Source organism: Dreissena polymorpha, chromosome 7, assembly GCF_020536995.1.
Source record: "Dreissena polymorpha isolate Duluth1 chromosome 7, UMN_Dpol_1.0, whole genome shotgun sequence".
NCBI lineage: Eukaryota > Metazoa > Mollusca > Bivalvia > Myida > Dreissenidae > Dreissena > Dreissena polymorpha.
In genome coordinates this window covers 28962041-28989502 of record NC_068361.1, presented here as the reverse complement: position 1 = coordinate 28989502, position 27462 = coordinate 28962041, and the positions used below count along the sequence as shown (strand labels likewise).

General features: G+C 32.9%; 2 protein-coding genes across 7 annotated transcripts in view; one reads left to right on the top strand and one right to left on the bottom strand.

The window, feature by feature from the left end:
• The window catches only part of LOC127836866 (angiopoietin-2-like), a 456318-nt gene that overhangs the window by 79262 nt on the left and 349594 nt on the right, over positions 1-27462 (bottom strand). The window lies entirely within an intron of this gene.
• LOC127836873 (uncharacterized) lies at positions 207-21092 on the top strand. 6 transcript variants are annotated; one of them, XR_008028960.1, is made up of 11 exons: positions 207-310; positions 668-762; positions 1463-1723; positions 5371-5664; positions 7375-7488; positions 10434-10547; positions 11297-12254; positions 12493-12636; positions 18670-18698; positions 19122-19252; positions 19601-21092. XR_008028960.1 is itself a non-coding variant. In XM_052363520.1 (5 exons), exons 2-5 carry the CDS (start codon positions 12557-12559, stop codon positions 19784-19786), a joined length of 426 nt encoding a protein of 141 aa, XP_052219480.1. In that variant the 5' UTR covers positions 12028-12254; positions 12493-12556; the 3' UTR covers positions 19787-21086. The 6 variants fall into 6 exon arrangements, 2 of the variants coding, with proteins under 2 accessions (XP_052219480.1, XP_052219478.1); XR_008028958.1 differs by having other exon boundaries at positions 11258-12254; XR_008028959.1 differs by having other exon boundaries at positions 286-421; positions 11258-12254.

Genomic DNA, 27462 nt, shown 5'->3' with positions numbered 1-27462 from the left:
CTTTTTGGAGTTTCACTTCTTTATTTTGTTTACTTGCAATTGAATCCCTTATGCCTGTGTTAAGTATGATGTGCGAATAACCACGGACTACTGGAGAGACTTCACTTATGAATGCAGTGAGTGCAATTAACCCGCGTGGGGCGGTAACCATTATAAACAGTATAATGCATGTTGCACAATTGCATGATATTTTTTAAGTTCAATGGATAAGCAACGAGTTTAAGTGGCATGGTGTAAATGCACGTTGCGGGGCAAAACAAGTGTCATCATTTAGTGACATAATATCTTCAGAGGAGTGTGGAGCAACTTGGTAATATTTGATCGTATTTGTTGGTATTATAACATACCGGGTTAGCGTTTACTTAGTTAAATTGCGCTATTTTGTGAAAAGGAGTATTGCAGTTGAATTGTATACTGTGAGGTAATATTAAAGTTCCGTAATTTATTTTAAACGACAGTTTGTTTTCGTGCTATATTTGAAATGTAAAAGTTAAAATACATATTTGTACAATTGCCTTTGCATTAAAATAATTTAATTAAAATTCAGTTATATTTGATTTGTATATTTTATATGTTTTTAAATGTGCATTAATTTGTTGTACTTAGAAATTATATTTTTGACCTATATAATGCGTACATGAAAGATACAGTTGTATTTTTGTCTCAGTTTTCAGATAAACAGCCAAATCGTGTCTCTTACGGCAATGAATCTTACATATGTCTTTTACACGATCTGTATTGTATCGATAATTCGTTGTCAATGTACGTATTTGCTACGTTTAGTTAAACATTCATGTGATGTGTTTTATTTTAAGTAAGGCTTAGTTTAATATGAACAATAACTTTACATGTACTTAACGAATCAATGTGTTATACGCATAGAAGTAATACAATAATGAACACTTGTTTACGTAAATTGATATATACTGTAGAATTTGCTTTTATATTGTATATTAATTATACATTCCAAACATGTGTATGTATTTTAATATAAAATGGAAAGTTGGTGTTTTTTTAATTAATATTTTAATAATCCGGTGTAAATCTCAATACGAAAATATATCTACTTATCTCAATGTTTTTTCATTTCGAATATTATTCAAAGACCTGTAACGTTTGTAATTTTCGAGCGCCCGTTGATTCTTTAAACAAGTATTAAAAAGCGTTGTCACAATCAATTACAAGTCATAACGCGAAATCATCTACTCAAAATAGACTTTTAAAAGTTAAATATATTTCTTTATTTAATGAGCATAAGTTTAAAACTTTATTTTCGTAACTGAAAACAATTGACTTTACCTATTTGCAATAAGGGTGTATGCCCCAGATCTGCCACGACTTGTAAATAAATAATACTGTAATATATCCTATAAGATTTTATCAGCATGAGATCTGTTTAAACGTTGTGGTTGTTGTTTCTTAATATGTAACATAATTAAATGTGTGTGTTTATATACTTCAGTCGTGTCGGGGAAAGAGTGTTTGCTGATTCATGCATTGTTTGATGGACACAATGTTACTTTAACGTTCACAACGCGACAAAACCAAACTTATGGGAATCCTGAAGTAAAACCAAATAATGCATTCCATTGCGAGTGGATTTATGATAGATCTAATAATGCCTACACATGTGTGAGTTTTAACTATTCACAAACTCACAAGGGCTACGTTCAAGTGGCATATGGTCCATGTACTTCGCAATGGGTTTGGTTGGATCTTACAGGTACATTTTACATTTGTTGTTGCATATCTTGCATTCTCTTTGTCTCTATATTATAAGAATCGGTTACAAATAGTGATTATTTCACTATTTCACAGATTGTCGGAAAGACAATTTCCAATTTATGTCACATATAAAAAATGTGAACGTCAGGGAGCGTAATTATACATATAACGTAGAGTCATACTAAAATGTAAAATGCGTGCTCGATCATGGGTAGTCATCATGTTAAATTAATAACATTAAAGGGCGTTTGAAAACGTTTGACTAAGTTTGAGTGCTGTTTAGTGTGTGTCGTTATATTTTTTTGTATAATACTTGCATGGCTTCTATCAGATAAACAAAGCATTACGTTATTTTATAGCTCAGATGGACTAGTGGAGTTAACATTTTTTCTCTTTTTTATATAGTTTTTGTTTTTGTTTCAACTCGTTAATGTCAATGTTTTTAACTGTATTAAGTTAAAGAATTGCTTGACGAATTTAAAAAAAGGGTCTTAATTCAGCCTTTTCAAAGGTTACCAGGCTTATTTTAGGTAAAGATTCAATGAATAAAGCAAAAATAACATGAAAACAAACACGCTTACATTAAATTTTATGAGATCGATTTAACTTTATTAAATATTAACCACCACAACTGTCGGATTCTTACGTGACACACGATTGACGAAATCGAATAACTTGTCATAATTAATTATATATTGCATATTGAAGTTTCCAAATATACGTGGTGAAAAGCGTTCATAAAACGCACAATCCAAAAAAGTTGTTGAAATCGTCGATACTTGAATCCTCCAATACGGTGGCATAGAGGTGACATTCACTTCTCTTTTTTTTAAATTGCTCACCTCTTTTTTCTATCCCGTGGCCATTAGAAGTAGTAGTAGTAGTTGTCGTAGTAGTAGTAGTAGTAGTAGTAGTAGTAGTAGTAGTAGTAGTAGTAGTAGTAGTAGAAGTAGTGGTAGTAGTAGTAGTAGTAGTAGTAGTAGTAGTAGTAGTAGTAGTATTAGTAGTAGTAGAAGTAGTAGTAGTAGTAGTAGTAGTAGTAGTAGTAGTAGTAGTAGTAGTAGTAGTAGTAGTAGTAGTAGAAGTAGTAATAGTAGTAGTAGAAGTAGTAGTAGTAGTAGTAGTCGTAGAAGTAATAGAAGTAGTAGTAGAAGTAGTAGTAGTAGAAGTAGTAGTAGTAGAAGTAGTAGTAGTAGTAGTAGTAGTAGTAGTAGTAGTAGTAGTAGTAGTAGTCGTAGTAGCAGTAGTAGTAGTAGTAGTAGTAGTAGTAGAAGTAACAGCAACAACAACAACAACAACAGCAGTAGTAGTAGAAATAATATTAGTACTAATAGTAGTATGTTATGTTATATCAGAGCCTTGCCTGCTTTGACCAGTTTGATTGACTGACGAACTCGGGATCTCGAGATAGCGAAAATTCTCTCCTCTTTTGTTTAATGCACTCTGCCTTTATTTACTGCACCGCTCTTTTTTAATTGTACGCCGCTTTTATTTAGTTTTGCACTCCTCTTATTTCTATCTCGTGGCCACGAGTTAGAAAAAAGAGGAAGCAATTTAAAAAAAAAAGAGAAGCACCGCTCTTTTCTTAATTGTACGCCGCTTTTATTTAGTTGTGCACTCCTCTTTTTTCTATCTCGTGGCCACGACATAGCTAATTCGTGGCCACAAAATAGAAATAAAGAGGAGAGTAATTTAAACAAAGAGAAGTGAATGTCACCTCTATGCCACCGCACTCCAATCTTCATATGGCTTTTAGTTTCTCATCAAAAGTATCAACTACACTATCGTCGTCCCAAAAAATCCAATGAGTGCATCTCGAACTGTTTGTTTTGTCACTATTTTAGATATTACTTCACTTGTCATGCGTCATTAATCGCGTTATTTTGTATACCCACACACTTACGAAATGCTGGTTTGGTAAAGGGTATTAATTGCAGAAGAACTAGCCGTATACCGGTACCTAGTCATCGGACACAATGTGCTAGTTTCCTCGTCAAAGCTGTGCAAACCATCCTTTATAAACATCGATACATTATGTGCGCAATAGTAAAACCTTAAATACAATACATATATTTATCAAGTATTGGTCTATCATGGGATCTTTGATCTTCTTGAAACTGTAAGTAAGTCTACATTTGAATTCATTTTGTACGAGCTAGTTTTTGTTAATGTTGTCATGGATACTATTCGATTATCCGTTTGTTTCAAATATATATTGCTATGCAATTCATAATATATTTTCCAAATATAACCTATAAACCATGAATTTTAAAAATGAAAGAATAACGTTTGTTCTTGTAACCATTATTTTATCAGTTTTATTGGTCAATGTATGTACCTTCCCAAATCGCCTCATAATGTCGCACTATATGTTTGTGTGTGTTTGTTGTTGTTTTTTTTTGTTTTTTTTTGGGGGGGTGTACAATTTAATAATAACGAATAAATCAGTTGACCAAGAATTTAAGTGTTTTCATCAAGTAATTTGCATTAACAAAAGAAAACAGCCATAGATTTACGCGCCCTTGCAAACTGTATAATCTGGGTTGGGGCTCAATTCCCAGTATAATTAAACCACGTTCGTAAGTAATGTTACTTGTCAACAACTTCTATCGACTGTCAAATGTACGTTCATTTTTCGTTTAGCTGATGCCTACCGCGTTAACGAAATATTATTGTTTTGGGTTTGTATGTGTCCCCAATCAATCCAAGTAATCTGTTCAATGCAGTAACATAATCAAACATCCAATTAATACTAAGTATCTTGCATATAGTCCCTGTTATGATCATTTCATCAGCAAAAGCACTTAAAATGAGTACCGTTTCATAGGCGTGCACGTCCTTATAAACAACTAGTGTGTACATTGCAAGTACAAATCTACATATGCATCTTAAACAAAGATTATAATTAAGGTGACCTGATCATGTCTTCACCAAACTGCGAAATAAAAATATTTTGAGTATGTAGAGCAATATTTGATTAACATTTTGGTGCATTGGTATATTTTCACGTATTCGTCTCGTTCCAAGGTTCTCCATTTATTGTTCATGAGTTGCAATTTGATTAAATGAGAGTTTCAATAAAGTGAGTCGCTTATTTTCGACACTCTAGAACTAAACAGAGATACATAAATATGAAGTTTGCTAGTTTGTAACAAGAAAAACATATAAACTGATGAATGCATGTATTCATTTAAATACAGTTTTAAACACCTAACAACTGATTTGACGAAGTTTTTATTTAGAGTGTGTTTATAATTGTGTAAACTTGTAGTGAACTGTCTAACCGACGTGTGTTACTGCGTTATTCATTAATAAAGCACTGCTGAACGTTGTCATCAATAAGCAAAGAATCATAAACTTTTAATTGTCAAAAAAAAAACAGTTAATTTATGATTCTAGTACTGTTTGTATTAATTGATGTTTTTGTATTGAGATAAGTTGAACTTCATCTTTATTATCAGCTTCTCCTGCAAATATGAATTATTTAAAAAATAAACACAATAAAATAAACATTCAAATTAGTCAACACTCTTTTAAGTCAAAAGGTTTTTAATATGTTGCAATTGTTTTCAACGTTTCAATTTATCCGAAATAATTCACCCGTTGTTTATAATAATTGTATACATTCATAATCGTTGTTTATAGCAAGCCCAGCTCTAGGACCAAGGCAGAATGTTGACGGTTGCGAGGATTGTTTGATAGCTGCAATTGGAGAATGGAAAGATATTAGCTGTTCTTTATCGACATACATGCATCAGACATGGAATGTTACTATAACAATTAATAATAACACATCAAATGCGCTAAAATACTCGACCGAACGCTATAGATACAGAGTGATCTATAACGTAAAGGACATTGATCATATGGCCATTGTTGTGTGCACTATGGCTTCCACATTCATAACGTTGATTGACATAACAAGACTTTATGTAAAAGGTAAGATCAACATTGGTAATTCTGTTTTTCAAAATCAATACACGAACAATTCAATAACATGTTTAAACATTTATTCAATTTTTTAACCTACAAAGTGTTGAAAAAACCGAAATATTGAGTTAAAGATCATTTGATAATACTTTATAAACTCTTGACATTTTAAAGTTATTTTATTGTAATCAGGTTCCATACATCGAATATAAACATACTAGCATTTTAGTGATAAATAAAATGTATCTGTCCTAAACATGTATTTGTATTACAGTTTTATATCATAAAAGTAAGACAACTAGAACGTGTAAATAACGAGAAAGGATGGGATTAATTAAAATATTTTGTTGCTTTCCTACACATTGGTGACAACACTTGGAACGCGTACGTGATGTAAACAATGTGTATGCGTAACTTATTTTGTCCATTGAAAAACATCGCTATTTATCTGATATATTTCTTGAATTTTAAAACGACCTACTTCAGCCTTGGTTACCCCAAACGTTTCTGAACAAAATGTGTGAGATTATTGGGGTAAATGATGACATATTCATTAGTTTATGTTAAGGCCAGAAATGAAGCGTATTGTAATTATTTTGGCGTCAAAAATAGCCGCCAAATTTCAATTCATTGATATCTTGGAATTTTCTGCAGTCTTTAATTTATGTTTGAAAAATTATAAAATAAAACATAAGATCGATAATCTTACATTAACGACTATAATCTTAAAACAATAATATAATACGATATTAAGTAGACAATAGTTCAAACAACTATGAGTATACTTGTTTCGTCTACACACTATACACACTAAGACAACTAGAACGTGTAAATAACGAGAAAGGATGGGATTAATTAAAATATTTTGTTGCTTTCCTACACATTGGTGACAACACTTGGAACGCGTACGTGATGTAAACAATGTGTATGCGTAACTTATTTTGTCCATTGAAAAACATCGCTATTTATCTGATATATTTCTTGAATTTTAAAACGACCTACTTCAGCCTTGGTTACCCCAAACGTTTCTGAACAAAATGTGTGAGATTATTGGGGTAAATGATGACATATTCATTAGTTTATGTTAAGGCCAGAAATGAAGCGTATTGTAATTATTTTGGCGTCAAAAATAGCCGCCAAATTTCAATTCATTGATATCTTGGAATTTTCTGCAGTCTTTAATTTATGTTTGAAAAATTATAAAATAAAACATAAGATCGATAATCTTACATTAACGACTATAATCTTAAAACAATAATATAATACGATATTAAGTAGACAATAGTTCAAACAACTATGAGTATACTTGTTTCGTCTACACACTATACTGGAAAGATTTTGCCTTTTAAAAATGCGTATTTTAGGCAAATTGTTTCCTGTTTACCGATAAGCATATCGACATGTTTACGGTTTATGCGACACAATTCAATAAATAGAATGGCTATTATAAAATCAAACATCGTGGTTCCGCTTGAAGGGTGTGACTTTGAGTACTGAAATTGTAAACTATTGCATCATAAGTATCAATTATTACTCCAGGCATAAACAGATCTTGTGAAAGAGAAATTATGAAGAAATGACAATAGATAATTGATAAGCAATGTTCAAATATAGTCTGAATATTGTATTATGTCTTCTGTAAATTGTACGTTAAGCTGTTTAGATTTACATCGGAAAATTTCGTTAAACATGTAAATGAATATTTTCTTTTACAAACAGGCACGCAGGCGTCTCAGTTACCGTTTTCAACACATGTTGTCTCGAATGTTGTTAACCCCAAAACCACCAAATCAGCTCTAAGGATATCGACACAAATCAAAGAGACAAGTACAGGTAGGTTGATGCTGATGAATCTTTTCCCAAGAGGCATCATTCGTTGTTTTGTAAGGAAACTTTAAAACATTGTGAAAATAAATCTGCGATGTGCGATAGTTAATGCATGATAGTAAATGTGTTTTATCGTACGAAATATTACCCTTAATTATGTCAGTATATGTTTAGAAATTACTCAGAAAAGTTGATATGACAAAGCGGCAAAAATATTTCCCCGGAAATTCATCAGGAAATGTAACAACAACTATTAAAAATGGTTGACATTTAAAGAACATTTGTATAAGGAAGCACTTTCCTTTTATTAATAAATAGACATTTCTTATTTGTAATGTGTGCATCAGGAAAAATAGTTTTGTTTCATAAACTTGAGAACACTATTAAGTGTAAATAACAAAAAACTATGGGATAATTTGGAATATTGTTGGTGGTTTCCCACAATTTGCTGACAACTCTTGGATCGAGTACGTGATGTAAACAATACGGTTTAAAGTTTATGTCTCTAAAGGAAGAGTTGTTGAATATTATTATAATATAACATAAATTTGATTATTATATATATATAGATCATTAACAAACATTCTGAAGTTATCAAAACATGTAAGCGTTACATATTTTGTGCCGCGATTACATTCGTTTTTTATCTTTTATATTTCTGGACTTTCAAAACGACTTACTTGCGTCTTTGTTACATCAACTGATAAGCAGTGCTTATCTCAAGCAGACCCCAAACGTTTCTGAACAAACATTTGTGAGATTATCGGGGTAAAAAAAATGTCACATTCGTTAGTTTCTGTTAAGGCCAGCAATAAAGAGCATAGTCGCTTCCTCATATTGATTGAGACGCAAAACATAACTGTCACAATGTCAATACATTTATCTCTTTGAATTGTTTGTATTCTTAAACATATGTGTGAAACATTATACAATATGGCATATATGATTAACAATCTTAAACTAACGACCATTATCTTTAAGCCATTAAATGCACGGTATTACTTAGAAAATTGTATATTTGTTTCCTCTGCAAAAGTACTATAAGTGATATAGTTTACCTTAAAAAATGCGTAGTTCAGGCACGATTGTTCTTGTGTACCGATAAGTATATCAAGATGTTTACGGTTTAAGCGACACATTACAATAAATAAGCATGTATATCATGAAAAGACAAATCGTTGATCGGCTTGAAGATTGTGGTTTTGAATACTAAACATGTTTGATATTGTATCATAAGTATCAATCATCACGCCATGTAAAAGAAAGATATTATGAAAGAGAAAGTTTATAAAAATTACAGGAAAGCAAAGTGCATATATATTCTGATAATTGTACAGGTCGCATGTTAATTGTACGTTTACTTGATTTGATTTACATCGGCTTGTTTCGTAAATACACATATATGAATATTATTGAACAAATAGGCACGCTGACTTCTTAGTTACCGTTTTCAACGCATGTGGTCTCGAGTGTTGGTTTCCCCAAAACCACCAAATCATTTCTCACGCTATCTACAACAGTCAAAAAGACAAGTACATGTAGTTTGATGATGAGAAATATTTCTCTGATAAGGCAACATTCACGGTTTGTAATTACATTTTCGAACAGTGTCAAAATTAACTGCGATGTGCGTTATTGTTAAAAATGCTTAATAGTAAGTTGTTGTTTTGTTGTAAAGAATATACCTCTTAATACGGTCAGAATATGTTGAGAAATTGCACAGAAACGTAGGTATAACAAAGCGACAAGAACATTTCCCCCGAAATTCATCAGGAAATGTAACATCAACTATAAAAAATGATTGACACGTAAAGTACATTTTTATTAGAAAGCACTTGCATTTTATCTGTTTATAGATAGACATTACTTATACGCGTATGTTTAATGTGTGCATCATTAAAAACATGTGTGTTACATAAAAGCGAGAAAAACTGTTACTTGTAAATTACAAGAAACTATGGTATGATTTGGAATATTCTGGTTTCTTACACATTTCTGACACCACATGGATCGCATACGTGATGTCAACAATACGTTTTAAGTGTATGTCTCTAAAGGAAGAGTTGTTGAATATTATTTTAATATCAAACAAGTTTAATTATGATGTCTATATAGACCATTAAAAACATTCTGAAGAAATCAAAATATGTATGAGTAACTTATTAATTGCAGCGATTTGTTTCGATATTTGTCTTATATATTTCTGTACTTTAAAAACGAGCTTCTACAGTCTTTGTAACATCAAATGAGTATCATTGTTTATCTAAAGTAGACGCCAAACGTTTCTGAGCAAAAATGTGTAAGATTATTGAGATGAATGATGCCATATTCTAAAGTTTCTGTTAAGGCAAGAATTAAAGCGTTTTGTAATTATTGTGGCGTCAATAGTCGTTGCCAAATTTCAATGCATTGATCTCTTTGAATTTGCAGTCTTAAACATATGTTTGTAACATCATAAAATATGGCATATACGATCAATATTCTTACATGTACGACCATTATCTCTAAACTATAAGATAGTACTGTATTAATTAGATACTAGTTCAAAAAATTATGGGTATATTTGTGTCGTCTACACAAACACTATACTTGATAGATTTTACCTTTAAAATATGCGTATTTAAGGCACGATTGTTGTTGTGTACAAATAAGCATATAGACATGTTAACGGTTTTAGCATGTATATTATGAAATGAAAAATCATGGAACCGCTTGAAGGGTGTGGTTTTGAATACTGAAAATGTAAAATATTGTATCATTAGTATCAATCATTACCCCAGAACAAAAAATATTATTAAACAGAAATTTTAAAGAAGAGACACAAAATAATCATTGAGCAATGTACTAATATATTCTGTATTTTTACGTGTCATGTTAATTATACGTTCACCTGTTTAGATTTACATTCTTGTTTCGTAAATGCACATATATGAGAATTTTTGTACCAAAAGGCACGCTGACTTCTCAATTACCGTTTTCAACACATGTGGTCTCGAGTGATGGTAGCCCCAAAACCACCAAATCAGCTTTTACAATATCGACACTAATCACAGAGCCAAGTAAAGGTAGGTTGATACTGAGGAATAAACTTCGATATGCGTTATAGCTACACATGCATTATAGTAAGGGTTTTTATGGTTAGGAAAATGCCTCTTCATTATGTCAGTAAATGTTGAGAAATTGCTCAGACAAAACGACAACAACATTTCGCCGGAAATTCATCAGGTAATTTAACATCAACTATTAAAAATGGGTGCCACATAAAGTACATTTGTCCTCGGAAGTACTCGCTTTTTATTTGTTTATAAAAAGACATTACTTGTATTCGTATTGTTAGTGTGTGTATCATCAAAAACAGTTTTTTTTTCTAAAAAAAGACAAAACTGTTCAGTATAAATAAGGAGAAACGATAAGATAATTCTCCAGGTACGATTGTTCGTGTGTACCGATAAGTATGTAGGCAGTTTTGCGGTTTAAGCGACACATTAAAATAAATAAGCATTTATATTATGACAAGAAAAATCGTAGGCCCGCTTGAAGAGTGTGGTTTTAAACACTGAAAATGTAACATATTTACTTATTAGTATCAATCATTACCCTAAGGAAAAAATATATTATGAAAGAGATATTTCAATGAAATAACAATAAATAATTATAAAGCAATGTGCACATATATTCTGAGTAATGTATATGTCGTATGTTAATTGTACGTTTAACTGTTAAGATTTACATCGGATTGTTAAATATATATATATATATATTATTTCACAAATAGGCAGGCTGACTTCTCAGTTACCGTTTTCAACACTTGTAGTCTCGAGTGATGGTAGCCCCAAAACCACCAAATCAGCTCTGACGATACCGACACCAATCAAAGAGACAAGTACAGATATGTTGAAACTGAGACACATTTTCTCCGCTGTTTATGCCCCCGAAGGAGGGCAGGTAGTGATCGCACTGTCCGTCTGTCAGTCTGTCAGTCCGACCGTCCGTCTGTCCGTCACACTTTGCGTTTAGGTTTCGAAAAATGCTCATAACTTCTATTTCCCTTCAGATATAACATTCATATTTGGTAGGCATGTGTATATGGACAATGCCTATCCATACGCTCACACATTTTGACAAATTTTGACATATTGTTCAAACATAACGGACTTTTGCTTTCGGAGTCGCTTTAATTTTTTTGGTTAATAAATAGATGTTAATTATTCGTGTATTTTTGAATATTTGCATCAAAAATACCATACATGTGTGTATGTGAATATGTATTGTCTTAAAGGTAGATTAACTTCTTAGTTAAAGCCTACAAAACATGAATGCGAGAGTGTTTTTAGTGAACAACAATCGACGATTCATTTTACCGTAACCAAAATTAGTCGTCTAACGTTATTCGAACAAATCACACTGCGAATATTTGGTTCGTTTGCAGAAATAATAACAGTTTTCCTGGAATGTAAATAGTGCAAATAAAGCGAGACTTTGCTTTCTTCCATTAATGAAAGCACTTACTCAGCCTAATTGTTTTGCAATTAGCTGAAATATATTTATGAATTCCTAAACGTTAATGCTCTTTCGTATTGTTTATTAAATGCCATATTAGGAGGAATAATTGTATACTATTTTCTTTGCTTTTTATGTGGCACATACATATACAACGCATTCAGAGAAGACAATACACACAGATGGGGTCACTGCCATTGCAAGTACAAATCAACCATCAACAATACAAGACAAAGCAAATGCTCACGGGGAAGTACTTATCGAAAACACAGGTAAACAGCAAATCGTCCCTTGGTGCAAAAAGGTACCATGTGCCATTGAAATGAGAGGGTACATGGTACCTTTTTGCACCAATGGGGCGAAGTAATATGAATTGCAATATAAATACATATTTAAAACACATAAAACAATCAGTCCCGTAAATGCCTTTTTGTAACTCTTTTAAATGATCGTCCCGCCAATAGCATCTAAAATATTATGTACACACTTATATGTATTATTTTTCAACAGAAACCGTTGTTTTGACTACGAGAGCGAAAAAGGATGGACAACATCTGATAATTATTGCAAGCGTATGCGGTGTCAGTGTGTTAATCATCGTCGTGATAATTGTGATTGTTGTCTTGTATGTTACACGGAAAGGTCAAACAACAGGTTTGTACAAGCCTTAGATTTGCATTGTGATGCATACTTTTTTTAACCATTTGCGTTCATATAAAAAAATTACCCAGAGACGTATAAATAAGCGTATGATAATACCAATATAAAGTCATGATTCAACGTTAACTACATATATGTTATTTTATGTTCATAAATCAACATAGTTCAAAATACAACGTAAGTATATTGGCTCAGCTTGCTTTGGCATTAAAGTCATTAAACTTTGCCTTATACAATTTTATGTTCAACGTATGTAAGCATGAGTTGCCGAAAAGTACACAGTAAACTTGTATAAGAAATACATATTTGCCAAAATAAAAGACTACCGGATGGGAATAAGAATATCTTCGTGATAAAATACACGGAGTTCCATTACTCATATATTTTATTATATGTCAAAAATGTTTTTAAAAGCCGTTTTGACAGAATCGGGAATTGGTGTCTCGTCGCGATTATCTGTTGCCTGCACGTGAAACTCCGTTACAATTCTTACATCGTCCTGTCATGCGGTGATCCTTAATTTGGTAGGAAAGGGATTTGAATTTTAAAAAAATTCAGTCTAACAAACGGACGAAAAGTGTGTACACCGTGACGGTTTTCTAATTGACGGAAAACCATCGGCAATTATCGAAATCATCAATATCGATAATAAATATGAAAATATGATAAAACAATGAATATAGCAAACAATCAAACTCAGTCAGTCAACTACTTGTATAACAAAACACCAACTATAATAATAGAATGATTAACACTATTTTCACCGCATTGAAATGGATTTCCAATGCAAAGCATCGAGCTTTTTAACCGGTTTGAGGGCTAGCCAAACCTGACACTTAGCCCACAAGTAGCGTCTTAAACGGTTTAAATCCAATACACATAAGCAGACAGAAAAGTAAAACATTACTGCCAAAACCTTATGCGCAAAACTGAAATAACACATTTATATGCCATGTTATCGTAAGTATCGGTTATCTAGTCAAACGAATATGTTTAAAAAACATTAAATAAATTAGGCAAAATTAATATGTTCCATTAACATATTAAACAACTTTTGCAACTTAAAAATGATATACCAGGAACTAAGAGCACTTGTATCGCGACATTTGTGTTCGATGTTTGTAAGAAGATCATTACTGTTTCGATATGCCTAACGAGTCCCTTACTTAAACTTTAAATCTGAATTATAGAAATTTCACTTCAGGCTTCTGAAGAAAGCGCTCACGTTATGCAACATATGCGCTGTGTACATTCTTTAAACAAGATATGGAGGTTTAACGCGTCGTAACCTTCGAAACTGCCACCAATCACATAAACAGGTTTAATGTAACTGTTCACATGACTTGCATCTTGATATCGACATATACATTCAGACTTTGTGTTTTAGTTGATAGTTGAAATAAATTAGTTTTCCTTTACAACGGGTAGTTTCTGGTGACGTTCTAAGCATGTTATACAATCTGCTTTATATTTGTCTGCTTAACAACATTCGGGCGATTTTACAATGGATTTCACATTCTTCCTTAATGTTGTTTTGCGTTGTGACTGGTTACAGTCTAAATTCGTCACCAACGTTTCTGATGAAATTGCTGTCATGCTTTCTTTCATTTACATGTCATTGAAACACCATTATAATGTTCGATTTGAATAGCTCATGTTCGCTCATGACGTGGGTGAGTATAGAGGGTGAGACGCGTTCGTGTGGAGAGAATACTTTCCTCAAATGCATGAATAAGTGACCATTTCGTAATTAAACAAAATTCAAACTATTATCAGCTTAAACAGGTATTAGAAATCGATAACATGATTTCATATTTGTGTCCAAATATGTTCTGCTCTGCAGTATAGACAAGACCTTGTTAAGCCGAATTGGTAATTGAAAATCCCGTTATTCTCAACATGTGTGCTTCCAGTGAGGGTATAAGACACGTGTAGATGATTTTCGGTACACTGCTAAAAATGTATTCGTGTGTTTTGCGAACTCGTATAAATCCAAAACAGATTTCCATAAGTTGCTTAATTCGTCTAATTTAGGAAAGCTAAGAACACACTTGTGATCAGAGCTGTGCGAAGCTCTCAAAGATAGGGTTGGGTTTGATATCAAATCAATTCTTGATAAAAAGACGAGTAATCAGAATCGCGAATCGGAATAGAAATATAGGTGGCAGTCGAATTCAAAAGCATTGACTTTGAGAAACGTGCGATCTAGTAAACCTTCAGCTCAATCAATAACGCTAAAGAATTCATTTTTCGATGTGTTGACCGTCAGTGTTAGGTGACGTGTCGACAATCTGCGCATGATGATACCGGTAGTTTTTGCGTCGTATGTTAATGTTTTAGATATATTTAGAGATTTTCTCGTAATCCGTCGTATTTGCCTCAGGGGATTATCGTCAATTACGAACAATGGCACGACTCCGCTAATTTCATCACATAATTTAATTTGCATTTAAAGCTCACAAAGGCACAAAGTTCTCATGGGGAGCATTGAGGATACCGGATTGCCCATCGTCCGTCGGTCCGTCTTTCCGTCCGTCCGTCAGTTCGTGCATTCGTTTGTCCGTTGATTTTGTCTAAATGCTTTTCCTGAGCCGCTTGGAAGACTTAAATATAACTTCACAGGAGCGATCATTGGTTGACCCTGTTACAAAGTTGTTCAAATCGTTCCGGTCCATCGCATCTGTTTAGTCACCACAGCTAAAATAGATAATATACTGAAAACTTCGTTAATCTTCTCTCAAATTATAATGGTCCGGTCTTTAATATTTAGGTTGCACACATAGTGGTCCCCTACTAGGTTTCCAGTCCTGGTCCTGGGGACTAAATATCCACGCTGCAGGGTCACATAATTTAAAAAGACTTATTTAACAAAATCTTTAAAATTCTTCTTATTTAAAACGACAAGGCCTAGACTCATTATATTGGCAAATAACATTGTATTTTTGTTATCTACCTAGTTTGTTCAAATCTTTCTTCTCTTGTTAGAAAGGGATCCGCCCTGGGGTTATATTGTTATCCTTATTGGTGCTATTAGAATTTAGTGACAACTTCAAAACTCCTTTTCTGTGAAAGCGCAAGGTATATTGGTTCGGTATTGGGCATTTGAAAACTTATTGGAGTTGCCCAACAAGTTATTTTTCAAATCATGCCGTTGTGTTTAAAACTGGCCCCACAATGGGTGTAGCTTGTTTATCTCATAAGTATACAGTAAAAACCTTAAAAAGTTTCTCATCATCAATCGCGAGACATATTTGTCTGGACATTGGAACATATTATCATATGGTGGTCTTCTTCCAAGTTTTTTTCATACATATGTATAAAGCTAACATGTTCAATCTCTTCTAAAACCTCAAGGCCCAAAGGTTGCGCATGTTACATCGTATTCGGCTCATTTAATTTGCGTGTTAAATGTTGCTCTTAGTTTGATCTTTATCCCGCCCTAGGGACTTGGCATTCTACACCATAAGGTGGCCCCAAACCCATTTTGCTTCAATTATGTCCAGTGTGAGTAAATGGCTCCAATTTGGGAGTATCCTCTTTCCCTTTTCTGTATTGAGTTCAAAATTATTTGTTTTAACTTTGTATTTCTTAATTCGCAAGGGCCTTAGCTTGTGTGTGTTTATGTTACATTTAAAACCGCAAAACACGTATGTGTCATTTTGCATGTAAAATAATACAATGTATGTAGTTTTTTTATCAAATTTCTAAACATCATGTTTCTAGGGTCACAACAAGTCCTTTCTGGGGAGAATTGTTTTCCTTATTTATAACAAATCAACACACAACTCTTAAACCGCGAGGCACATAGACTTTGTACTCGGCATGTAACATCTTTTATTATATACCTGTTTAATGCTTTTATCAAAATACAGGTTGTATCAATCGTTGAAATAAAAAAAATCCCGTATTACGCTACTCGCTGTTTCCAATTCCGTATTACCATACTAGCCGGACTACTTCGACCGATTTAATGACGTCACATTACACGCACCGAAAATAGAAATAATTTATATTACGAAATATATAACGTAGTACATCGTGTGACGTCATTTCTGTGACAAAACACAATAGTTTTATCTAAACTCTGTAAGGATATGTCGTACGTGGTGTTTTTTAACAGTAAACTATGTGTTAAACACGTATTTTGGAGTGTGTGTTTATCATGCATGATGTATATTTCGATAGCAATACACTAAAATAGAGTGGTTTAAACTAAGTTTCGATAAAGACATGAAAGATAGAAGTGGAAGTGCATATCGTTTAAACGTTTTTGTTATAAACATCGGAATAAAGTTGTCAACTTAATTGTTATAAAAATTGGATTAACGATGGCATTAAGGTAAGCGTGTCCGAAACCTGTGTTTTCCTGGTTCGAATGTTTACACGTTAATTTAGATAAACTGTATTCATACGCGTCTTAAATAAACTATGGCGTACCGTTTTAGTCATTGTTTTGTCAGTTTTGTTAAAGTAAAAAATACATTTGTTAACTGCTTTCGTTTGTTGATGTATATAATAAAAGGAATATTACGCTAGTCAATTTTTCCAAGAGTTTGTATCACTCTCGTGGCTTGTGCTATTTCGCATCACACTCGAGGCTCCGCCTCTCGTGTGATACGTCATCACACAAGCCACTCGAGTGATACAAACTCTTGGAGCAATTGACTAGCGTAATATTCCGTATGTGGTGATCATCTATCAGGCTCGAATCATATCTATAAGATGTAAATTGGCTCCGCCCTTAGTGTTAAATACTTCCCTTATGTGCACATGTATGCAGTAAACACTTAAAAATCTTTTTTTTTCTAAAATCGCAAGGCACATGTTTTCTTTGTATGTGTTTTATGAAACTAGAACAAACTATTCGAAAAATACAAGATCCATGTTGACCGCTTACCAGGTGCAATCATATCATATATGTAGGGTCAACAATTTGCGCCACCATTGGGGTATTTGTTTTAATATTAACAACCCAAACTTGAAAATGGCTGCGGTCGGTTGAAATCACCACCGGTATGTTGCAAGTTTCCTTCTATTGCCTTTATGGAAGATTGTGAATTCTATAGAAGTCGCGTTTTTGCCCAATTGTAACAGAACTTGCTCAGAACACTTGTTATAATAACATTTTGGCCAAGGTATAACATGATTTCGTTTCGGAAATAGTATAAAAATGACACAGACTGTGCAGTTCCCTCCTTGGACAAAGTGTGTGACATGGTGCATATTTTCATCTTGTTAATATCCCATACGCAAAATACGCGACTTAAATGGACAAATGGTGACGTCGAAGTCTAATTTGGATCTATGTACATAACATTTTTATGAGATATGACAACTTTTCTCTTTTCTGGAAAAAAAATATGCCTTTTATATGTGTATGACTTTTAAAACCCAAGGAAGTTAAACGCCTCATGTGCTGTCATATGCATTATGCTGTTTTTGCCCATATGGTCGCGTGTATTATAATGTCTCATGTATTGAGTCTGCACTGAAATATTTGTGTTTCATAAGCATGCATATTTTTATAGTTAAAAGTTTTTTTAAGCTAATGTCTAATACAGTATGTTCATTGCTTTCTTTATTGTTATTGGGAATTGTGTCTCTAGCTTTATGCAGTCTGTGCAACATATAGAACAATATAAAAAGTAACCATCTTAAAAAAAACTTAAGTTTTATTTAATTCCGTGCAGACGATCACAATGTCGTCGGTGAAATGGACTTGAAGAGTGAAGATGTGAATATATTACTTACTTAAAGTGCAAATGTGTTTCATCTGTTTAACCAAAATTGCTCTTGCATTTTGTGTTACTAAAATTATTGTTAATAAATAATGTGTTAAGTAGATCATATACTTATGCACAAGATACAATATTCGGTTGGTACGAATCTTCAAATTACATGTTTGTAAAACTTAAACTTAAAGTTTTTATTAGATTTGAACATAACATAAATTTAAAACTATGTAATCAATGCGCATTACATGTGTGTTTGCACAAGAATTTCTTCATCAGGTTTCTTGTATTTCAGAGCCAGAGGACAAATAGTTGAAGAAGAAGGTGAAGAACAGATTTTTAGCGTCAACTATTATTAATCAAATATGTGTGTTTAGGTGCACAGGCACGTTCATATAACAATTCAAGTAAATTCAAGTGGTTTTTTAAAGTCAAGATATTATGAGGTCTTAATTCCAAAATAATATATAATTTCACTCATTACTACCGCATACTTGTATAACGAGTGCTTTCACAAAATAATATATGGAACGAAAAAAACTGGGCATGATGCTCGCGTTCAGTTTTGACATATCGACGACTTTCATAAGGTTTATGTTAGCCATTGCTGTCAATTCAAGTATACTATATCATTGTAGTGTCAATTTGATGACTTGTCATCAATAACGGTTCTTTAATCGAAAAAAAGATAAGATAACGCCATGATGGTATAGTTGGCGTTTTATATCGCTAAAATTTTATACACAGGCTATGCTAGCATCGACGGTGCCGAGTGTCAATACGCCGTGGTAAACAAATCCACGACATTGTTGACAACAGAACCAATTCTCGCGCCACCTGTGGAAAATAAATCGATGGAAATCCAGCCCCAGCCCAAGGTAGTGAGTGTTCCAAAATACATCGTTATGCGAACACATTATAGTGTATAAATGCGTATTAACTTTACTTTAAAGAAAAGTTTATACATATATACAAACAAGTGGTTTTCATACCGATGGAAAACAGTCAAAAGTTCTTAAAGGCTAATTAAAACTGACATTGTACATTATTCGCTTACATATTAAAACGTGTACACCCTGTACTTCTACAGTGCACCACATGGGATAAGTTACATTATTCTGATTATGGGTACGATCATAAAACCAAACCAATTATATTTTCAAAAGTAAAGAACTAGATAAAGATTAATTTTGATAAGTGATCACAAAGTACTTTCTTTATTTTAGACAACCCCTGGAGCCGGCGAACTCATTTATATCGAGCTGGACCTAGAAGCTTTGTCAGCAAAGCCGACCCATCCAAAAACGGCTGGTACGTTGCAAAGGCCCAGCACACCGACAGAGTATGTCGACATTGACTTCGCGAGAACACTGGCTTTGGCTTTGGAGGATGCAAATACGGATGATAAATAGAATATATATTAAACAGGTTCTCATCAGTTCATCGGGTAACTAAAACTTACCAACGCGATTTATTATTGCAATTGCCGTGTAGGTGGTCAGTATAATATCCATGGACAGAAGTTCTACTCTATTCGAATTCCTCACATGGTTTTCACATATTTGTTTTGACACATAAGAGGTCAGGGCGATTACAAATTAAATTTGATTGATTTACCTATTGTTTTATAGCGGAACCACATATGCAAGCATTGTAGATATGACAAATGCATAAAACCGCATTGAAAAGTGAAAATGAGACAAAAGGTAGAAATATCGTAATCATTTTAAAGATAACTATATTAACTTGTATCGGCATTTTCCTTATTCTGAATATTATCGTTCATATTAATGCATATATGATGGATATACTTTCGAGCGTCGGCTTGTTTCAATTGTACTTGAAAGTTTATTTCAATCTAATGTTACAAGTGTACGCAATGTTTAGGTCAAGTACACTTCTAAAATGCAATGTCACACTTGTGTATTCAGCAACTGTTATGCCATTTTAAGGAATATCCTTTTTATGATTATTTTAGAATGTGTATTATTTACAACTATTTAAATCATTATTGCAATTAGTACTCTTGAAAACCTTTCGTGCTTCTCTTACTTGTTAAATAGCGATGCTCAATACTGGAGAAAGCTTCAGATATCTTTAGCCCGTCTTTAGAAAAGTAGACCTACTGGTTACATTTGTTAACAAAAACAGGTTCGATGACTCAGACAATTACTGAATACCATGTTTTTAATATGAAGCGATTGTAATTGTTGTAGTGTTACTTTATATAAACAACTATTTTGATTATGACGCACACAATTACTGAATACCATGGTCAAAATATGAAGCGATTGTAATTGTTGTAGTTTTACGTTAATATAAACAACTATTTTGATTATGAGATTAATACTTTTTGCAATCGTGTTTGTGTTTATTTGAAACTAAACGTTCTATATATCGCAACTTATTATAATTCAAGTGTTGTTTGCACATAATATTCCAAATTTTAGGTTATGTTCATGTTTCGATAAATATGATACAAAACTTTCTTTGATGCAAATCATCTAGAAAAGTCATGTTGCGTAACAATCATGAATGTAGTGTGACATTTTGCAAGATGAGTCATTAAAAGCATTAATATGCGACAAGTATAAGCTTTTTGACAGATGCTTGATGTGTTGTGTTTTGTTTGCTTATTCTGTTTGTGTTTAGCTCATTGTATGTATGTCTTAATTAGCCTTTGTGTTTTATATAAAACTTTAATTGATTAAAGCTATTTTAAACACAAAACATAAAAGTGCTTTCGTCTCGTTCGATGTGTAAATGAAGCAGTTTTGTTGGTTAAGATATGATCAAACGTTGACAATCTATGCAACGATGATTAACAAAAAAATGCTTTTCAATAATAAGATAACAACGTATTTTGTATAAAAACTGCAATAAGTTCAACTATTGTAGCAATTTTTTACTTTTATTCGCTGGCATACGAATCTAATTTCACTGTCTGTTTCATCTTCGTCGAATTGACGTTCTCGCCAAACAATGGAGTCCTTTTACTTTTGAAAAGCAACTTGAGTTTTGCGCATAACAATCACGTAATTTGTTGATCTACAGGCATGCATATGTATCATTGGGAAATGAAACATAGGTAACTTAAGCAGGATTAACACATCAGAGTGCAGCGCTTATATAAAAATGCAAAATATTGAAACAAAAGTATATACAAATTACAAATGACTACCATTATTGAACAAAAACCCTGTATTCATGTTCACAGTTGGTTTGTGACACGGAACTACTTTTTAAATGATCGAGCGCAGATGTTTTAGTTTAAAGTGGTAATACTTTAAATATTTTGTGAGGTAAGTTTATCTTCAAATACACATTTTAACACAGATCTTCAATTTCTCAATTTGCAACTTAAGATTTCAAAAACCTCTTTCGAATCAAGGAACTGTTGTTGCTTGATTGCTGTAACATAAGGAAGTGTTGACAACGAAACACTTTTTGGACGTCCCGAAATGTCGTCTTCTTTACTGGCAATCAAATGTCATGAAATACTGAAGAGAGAGTTATTGCAAGCCATACGCCTTCATCTCAATTCTGTCAAACTAGTATCTTTGAAGCTATTTACTAATTTTGTAATTTTGAGAAATTTATAATATCTCTATAATGAATGAAATGTGATACTGTGTCAAATTTTCCATTTATCTTTTTTATTTGATACTTACATGCTTGTTTGATGATCAAAATAGTGTTCACATCAAGGTCATGAAATTAAAATCAAGGCGGAGAGAAACAATTACTGGAAAAAAACGTAAACAGACATGCGTTAATTTTTCGACTTAAAGTTGAATATTATTTAATAGCATTTCAGTTTCCTCACTGAATTAAGTTATATAGTCGAAGCAGAAATACCATAATTGAGTTCTTCCAATCATTATATAATATTAAATATACTGTTTTTTCTATCTTACATAATGATTTCTTTCAGCCAAAATATAATTTAAGAGACAAGCTGTTTTTCCAGTTTGCCTCTTTTATTTGTGTGTTAAATATTTATTCACAAGTGTTATTTTTTAGAACTCATACAATAAAGATCGATTTATTATTACAACAATTGCTATATTAATACTTACATATAATATATAACTTGACATTTGAAGCATTATCTTATAAATGCACACACAAACATGTAACTTGTATTTGCTGTTCAGCCATTATCACTCATAAGTGTTTAAAACCTAGACGGAACAGAATACAGTTAAAACGAAGTGTGGCAGCAACCTACACTTGTTCTCCAAGTCTTCAAAAAAACCACAGTATTGACATTTGCAAATCAAACCATTTAAATTACAAACACTTGTGTATCGATTAAGTAGGTTTACGCGAATTAAAGTGGTTAATCTGATTTTATTTTTACCTTAGGACTATTTAAGCAAGTGAGTCAAAAAAAATGTATAATGTAAAGAGGAACATGTTTCAATAATGATTGATATTAAGATGTGTTTAATTCATATGATAATAAAAACTGATAAAATAATATTTTCAATTAAATGATATACTTTATATACTATTTGTAATAATTCAAAAAGTATTAACACTTGAAAAGAGAGTAAAATCAATAATTCATAACAACAAAGGTGAAGTAAATTTAAAAAGTTGAATGGTTTCTTTAGAAATATACGTCGTGTTTATGAACTCGCATTAAATTGTCAATTTTGATAATATTATCAAGTTGTTCTGGGACACTTTTAGTGGAAGCTGGAACTAAGTTAGTAGAACCAAACTGTGTATGAATCAAATGTATTTGAGGCACCTCTATACGCATGCGCACTATCGATTATGGGGATTACGTTAATTGAATTATTATTGAACTGTGATATTTTTGGCGTGCGTTCGATTTTAAAAGAAGACGGATATCGGCATAAATGTGTTTTGATTTATTTGTATCTTATCGATTTTACCAATACTTATGAAAACATATCTGCCTGAAAAAGTTAAATGTGCAATGTTTCTTAAATGTTTATATTTTGGTGTAAAGTAACCTATATGTCACTATAATTATAGAGTGTCAAATAATGATGAGAAATTGGGTGAAATATCTGGGTTTTCTTTATGTACGAAATATTTATCAAAAAGATTAAATATTTGGATCTGGTGTATGTTTAACAACAAAGGGGTTACGATGCTGTTAACACAAGCCTTGGGCTGTATTTGCATTATTTATTGGTATCACAATGCTGATTAGCGGGTGCATACTTTAATAGTGACTTCTCCAGTCCTTGTAATTCAGCCAATCAGAAATAAAAACGCATAGAACACTGACCAATAGGATTCATAACAGAGTTTCATGGGGCAAATGTTAGAGGGGAATAGTTCAGTTAGCGTTTAGACTTGGAGACGTACGGATCGAGAAAGATACAATCATGTAGCAATCACAACGTATTTGTATAACTGAAAATATTAAGTATGTTAGACATTAAATTGGACTAGAAACTGATATGTGGTGTTGTTGAACATTTATCATATGTTATGCAGAGAAATTAACATAAATAGAGAGGAACGACTTGTCCCATGCGCGGTACGAGAAAATGGTAGTTAATGCAAATCTTGTCATCTTGGCATTATGCGCATGACGAGATATCGAATGATAGGCTACACACCGGTAATTTAAGAGTATTGAACATTGTTAGTAACTATGTGTCGTCCATGAACTATGAACGATTACGCGACACAGGACGTTAAATGGTGCTCGTGAACCAAGGATTCGAACAAAGAAATACTACCACTTACAATTACGAAGCCATGATAAACAACGCGAAGAAACTCCGTTTCGGCAACTTCTGTAACCAGTAACAACGACCGTGAACCGGGAAAAACGACATCAGACCACACATATTCTGCAACTTCCGGTGAGTGACTGTTTTATTTCCTAACGTTTGTATCAAAATGGCAAATCAAATAATCCCTGAGTTATTTCAAAATTTGAATGAACAAATTAAAGATGTTAAAACGGCCATAAGCACTCAGACTATTTCACAGGTTGTACAATCATTTGATGGAAATTCAAAAGAATTTAAAAATTGGATTAAAAATGTAGAAAAATATGGAACACTTACCAATTTAGATGAGAATAAATTAAAAAATTTTGCTTACCAATCTAGTAAAGGGCTTGTTAGTGATTACATACATCGTTTTTTGACTGACGATACGACAGGGACATGGACAGATTTAAAGGAACAGCTTAAATTAAGATTTGCAGAAATTCAAGACCCACAATACGCTTTCTCATTATTAAAGACGACTAAACAAAAGACCAACGAAAATGTTCAAATATACGCTGAGCGACTTCTATCTCTTGCGACTGATGCATACGAAAATATTGAAGGAAATTTAGACTATAAAGAAAAACAGTTAGTAGAAAGTTTTATCGACGGATTATCGCACGATTATTTGAGACTTAAATTAATGCGCGAAAATCATGCAACCCTATCAAATGCTTTAAAAAGCGCTATACAGGAGCAAGGTGTCAGAGCTAGATTTGAGTTGCGATCACAGGTAAATAAACTTGATAACATTACGACCGATAATATTCAGACAGATATCGATTATATTAGATCATCTATTGTTTGCACATATTGCAAGAAAAACGGTCATTCTATTGAAATCTGTCGCCGTAGGCAACGCGAGATAAGTGCATATACGGTAGGGCGGACCAGTCATACGATAGATCAACACGGTAAAGGGCGCAAGAACGAATATGACAAAAATTGGAAAGATAAAATTGATTGTTGGAATTGTGGTAAATAAGGACACTTTAGTAGAGAATGTACTCAAAGAAAAACGTACATTAATCGAAAAAACTAGGAAATTCTTACCATAAAGGGGTCTATGGTAAGAATGAAAAAGTCGAGACATATAATATCGCTTTGTGTGGTAGTCCAAATTCTTGTGTTATTTCAACAGGTGGGTTTCAATTTAGAAGCCTGATAGACTCCGGCGCTGAAGTTTCCTTGATAAATAAACGTACTTATGATATGTTAAAACAAAAACCAGCACTGATAATTAAAAAAGTAAATCTTAAGTCGGTAAATGGAAATTCATTACATGTCCACGGAAGTGTAAAATTGAGATTCAAAATAGGGAGCATATATAAAGAGCACATGTTTTTTGTAGTAAGTAACGTTAATAGAAATGTTATTTTAGGAAGAGACTTTTTACAAGATATTGGTGTCCGTTTATACTTTGATTTAGGATGTCTGAGGATTGATAACTGTTATGTACCTCTAGAAGAAGATGTACATCTTTCAACGATAGCAAGATTAACTAGACATACTGTGTTAAAACCACAAACTGCATATAGACTCTTTGCTCAAGCTAAAAGAAACTGCATACGTTCAAATACAAATTATGAATTCAATGGAATAAGCAATTCCTTCTTTGATAATAAACCCGGTTTAACAATTGTTAATTCAGTCGTCAAGACAACGCGTGATAGACAATTTCCCATTTTAATTATAAACAATACGCACAAAACAATAAGGCTTAGACGACACTGTGCCATAGGGCGAATAAAATCGGTAAATGATAATGACATATGCTCAGTACAAGAAGTTATCAAAAATAATCAGCCGAAATCAGGCTTATCTAAAGATGAAATCTTATCAGATTTACGTGTAGATGAAGATCAAAAAGAAAATATTCTACCGGTACTTTTAAAACACAGAACCCTTTTCGCAAGAAATAATTTAGAATTAACACAAACTTCAGCAATAAAATTTACCATAGATACAGGGGATCATCCACCCATTAAATTGAAACCGTATCGAACACCATTAAACAATAAGGTATTCATAGATAAAGCCATCGACGAAATGCTAGCCGCAAACATAATAAGTCCATAAAGAAGTCCGTGGAGCTTCCCTATTGTTTTAGTAGATAAATAGAAAAATAACCATGACTCAAACAAAGATAATAAAGACGAAAAAAGGTTTTGTGTTGATTTTAGACAATTAAACAAAATTACAAAACCATTTGCCTATCCGTTACCACTAATAGATGATATATTGGCGTTATTAGGTAAAAGTAAATATTTCACCAGTTTAGATTTGATATCGGGATATTGGCAAATACCTATAAAGGAAGAGGACAGAGAAAAAACGGCTTTTGCTTCGGGATTCAGGGGTCTATTTCAATTTAATGTTATGCCCTTCGGTGCCTCCTCTGCCGGTGCTATATTTCAAGAATTGGCTAATAAAGTACTCAAAGGTTGTGAGAGCTTCGCTGTGGCGTATCTAGACGATATTCTAATATTCTCACCTGACTTGCAATCTCACTTAGCACACGTAAATACATTACTACAGAGTCTCAGTAAACATAACCTTAAGCTTAAACTATCAAAATGTCAATTCTTACAAAGAGAGACTAGATACCTAGGCTTCATCATAGATCAAAACGGTATAAGACCGGATCCGTTAAAAGTGGAAGCGATCCGACAATTGCCTAGGCCAAAGTGCGTGCGCGATGTACGATCTATCTTAGGTGCAGCGGGATTTTATAGGAGATTCTGTCCGTCGTATTCAGAAGTAGTCGAGCCTCTCATTAATCTCACGAGAAAGAATGTCCCATTTAAATGGTCGAAACAATGCGAAAATAGTTTCATACAATTAAAAGACTCATTTACGCAAATCCTTTATCTTTCATACCCTGACCCGAAAAAAGGTTATATACTGTATACTGATGCATCCGATAAATGCATAGGATCTTGCTTAACTCAAAAATGCGGGAATAACGAGACCGGGGATTATGTGGGCGAAAAGCCGATATTTTTCATATCGCACAGATTAAGCCCCACGCAATGCAAATATAGTACCATTGAAAAAGAATGTTACAGCATATTTTACAGTCTAAGTAAATTACACCATTATTTACACAACGCCGAATTTGTTATCAAGACGGATCATAGGCCGTTGAAATTTCTTTTGGAAATTCCGATGCAAAACAAGAAAATACAATTATGGGCCTTAAGTATAGCGGGTTACAACTGCAAAATTGAATATATACCGGGAAAAAAGAATATTATTGCCGACTTTCTAAGCCGACCTCCAAAAACCAAAATAAAGAATAATCAATGCGATCAAACAGA

Coding starts and splice junctions, on each gene's coding strand:
- LOC127836873 (XM_052363520.1), top strand. CDS start 12,557: ATGCGGTGTCAGTGTGTTAATCATCGTCGTGATAATTGTGATTGTTGT. Junction 18,699..19,121: donor ACAAATAGTTGAAGAAGAAG/GTGAAGAACAGA, acceptor TTTTATACACAG/GCTATGCTAGCATCGACGGT. Junction 19,253..19,600: donor AAATCCAGCCCCAGCCCAAG/GTAGTGAGTGTT, acceptor TCTTTATTTTAG/ACAACCCCTGGAGCCGGCGA.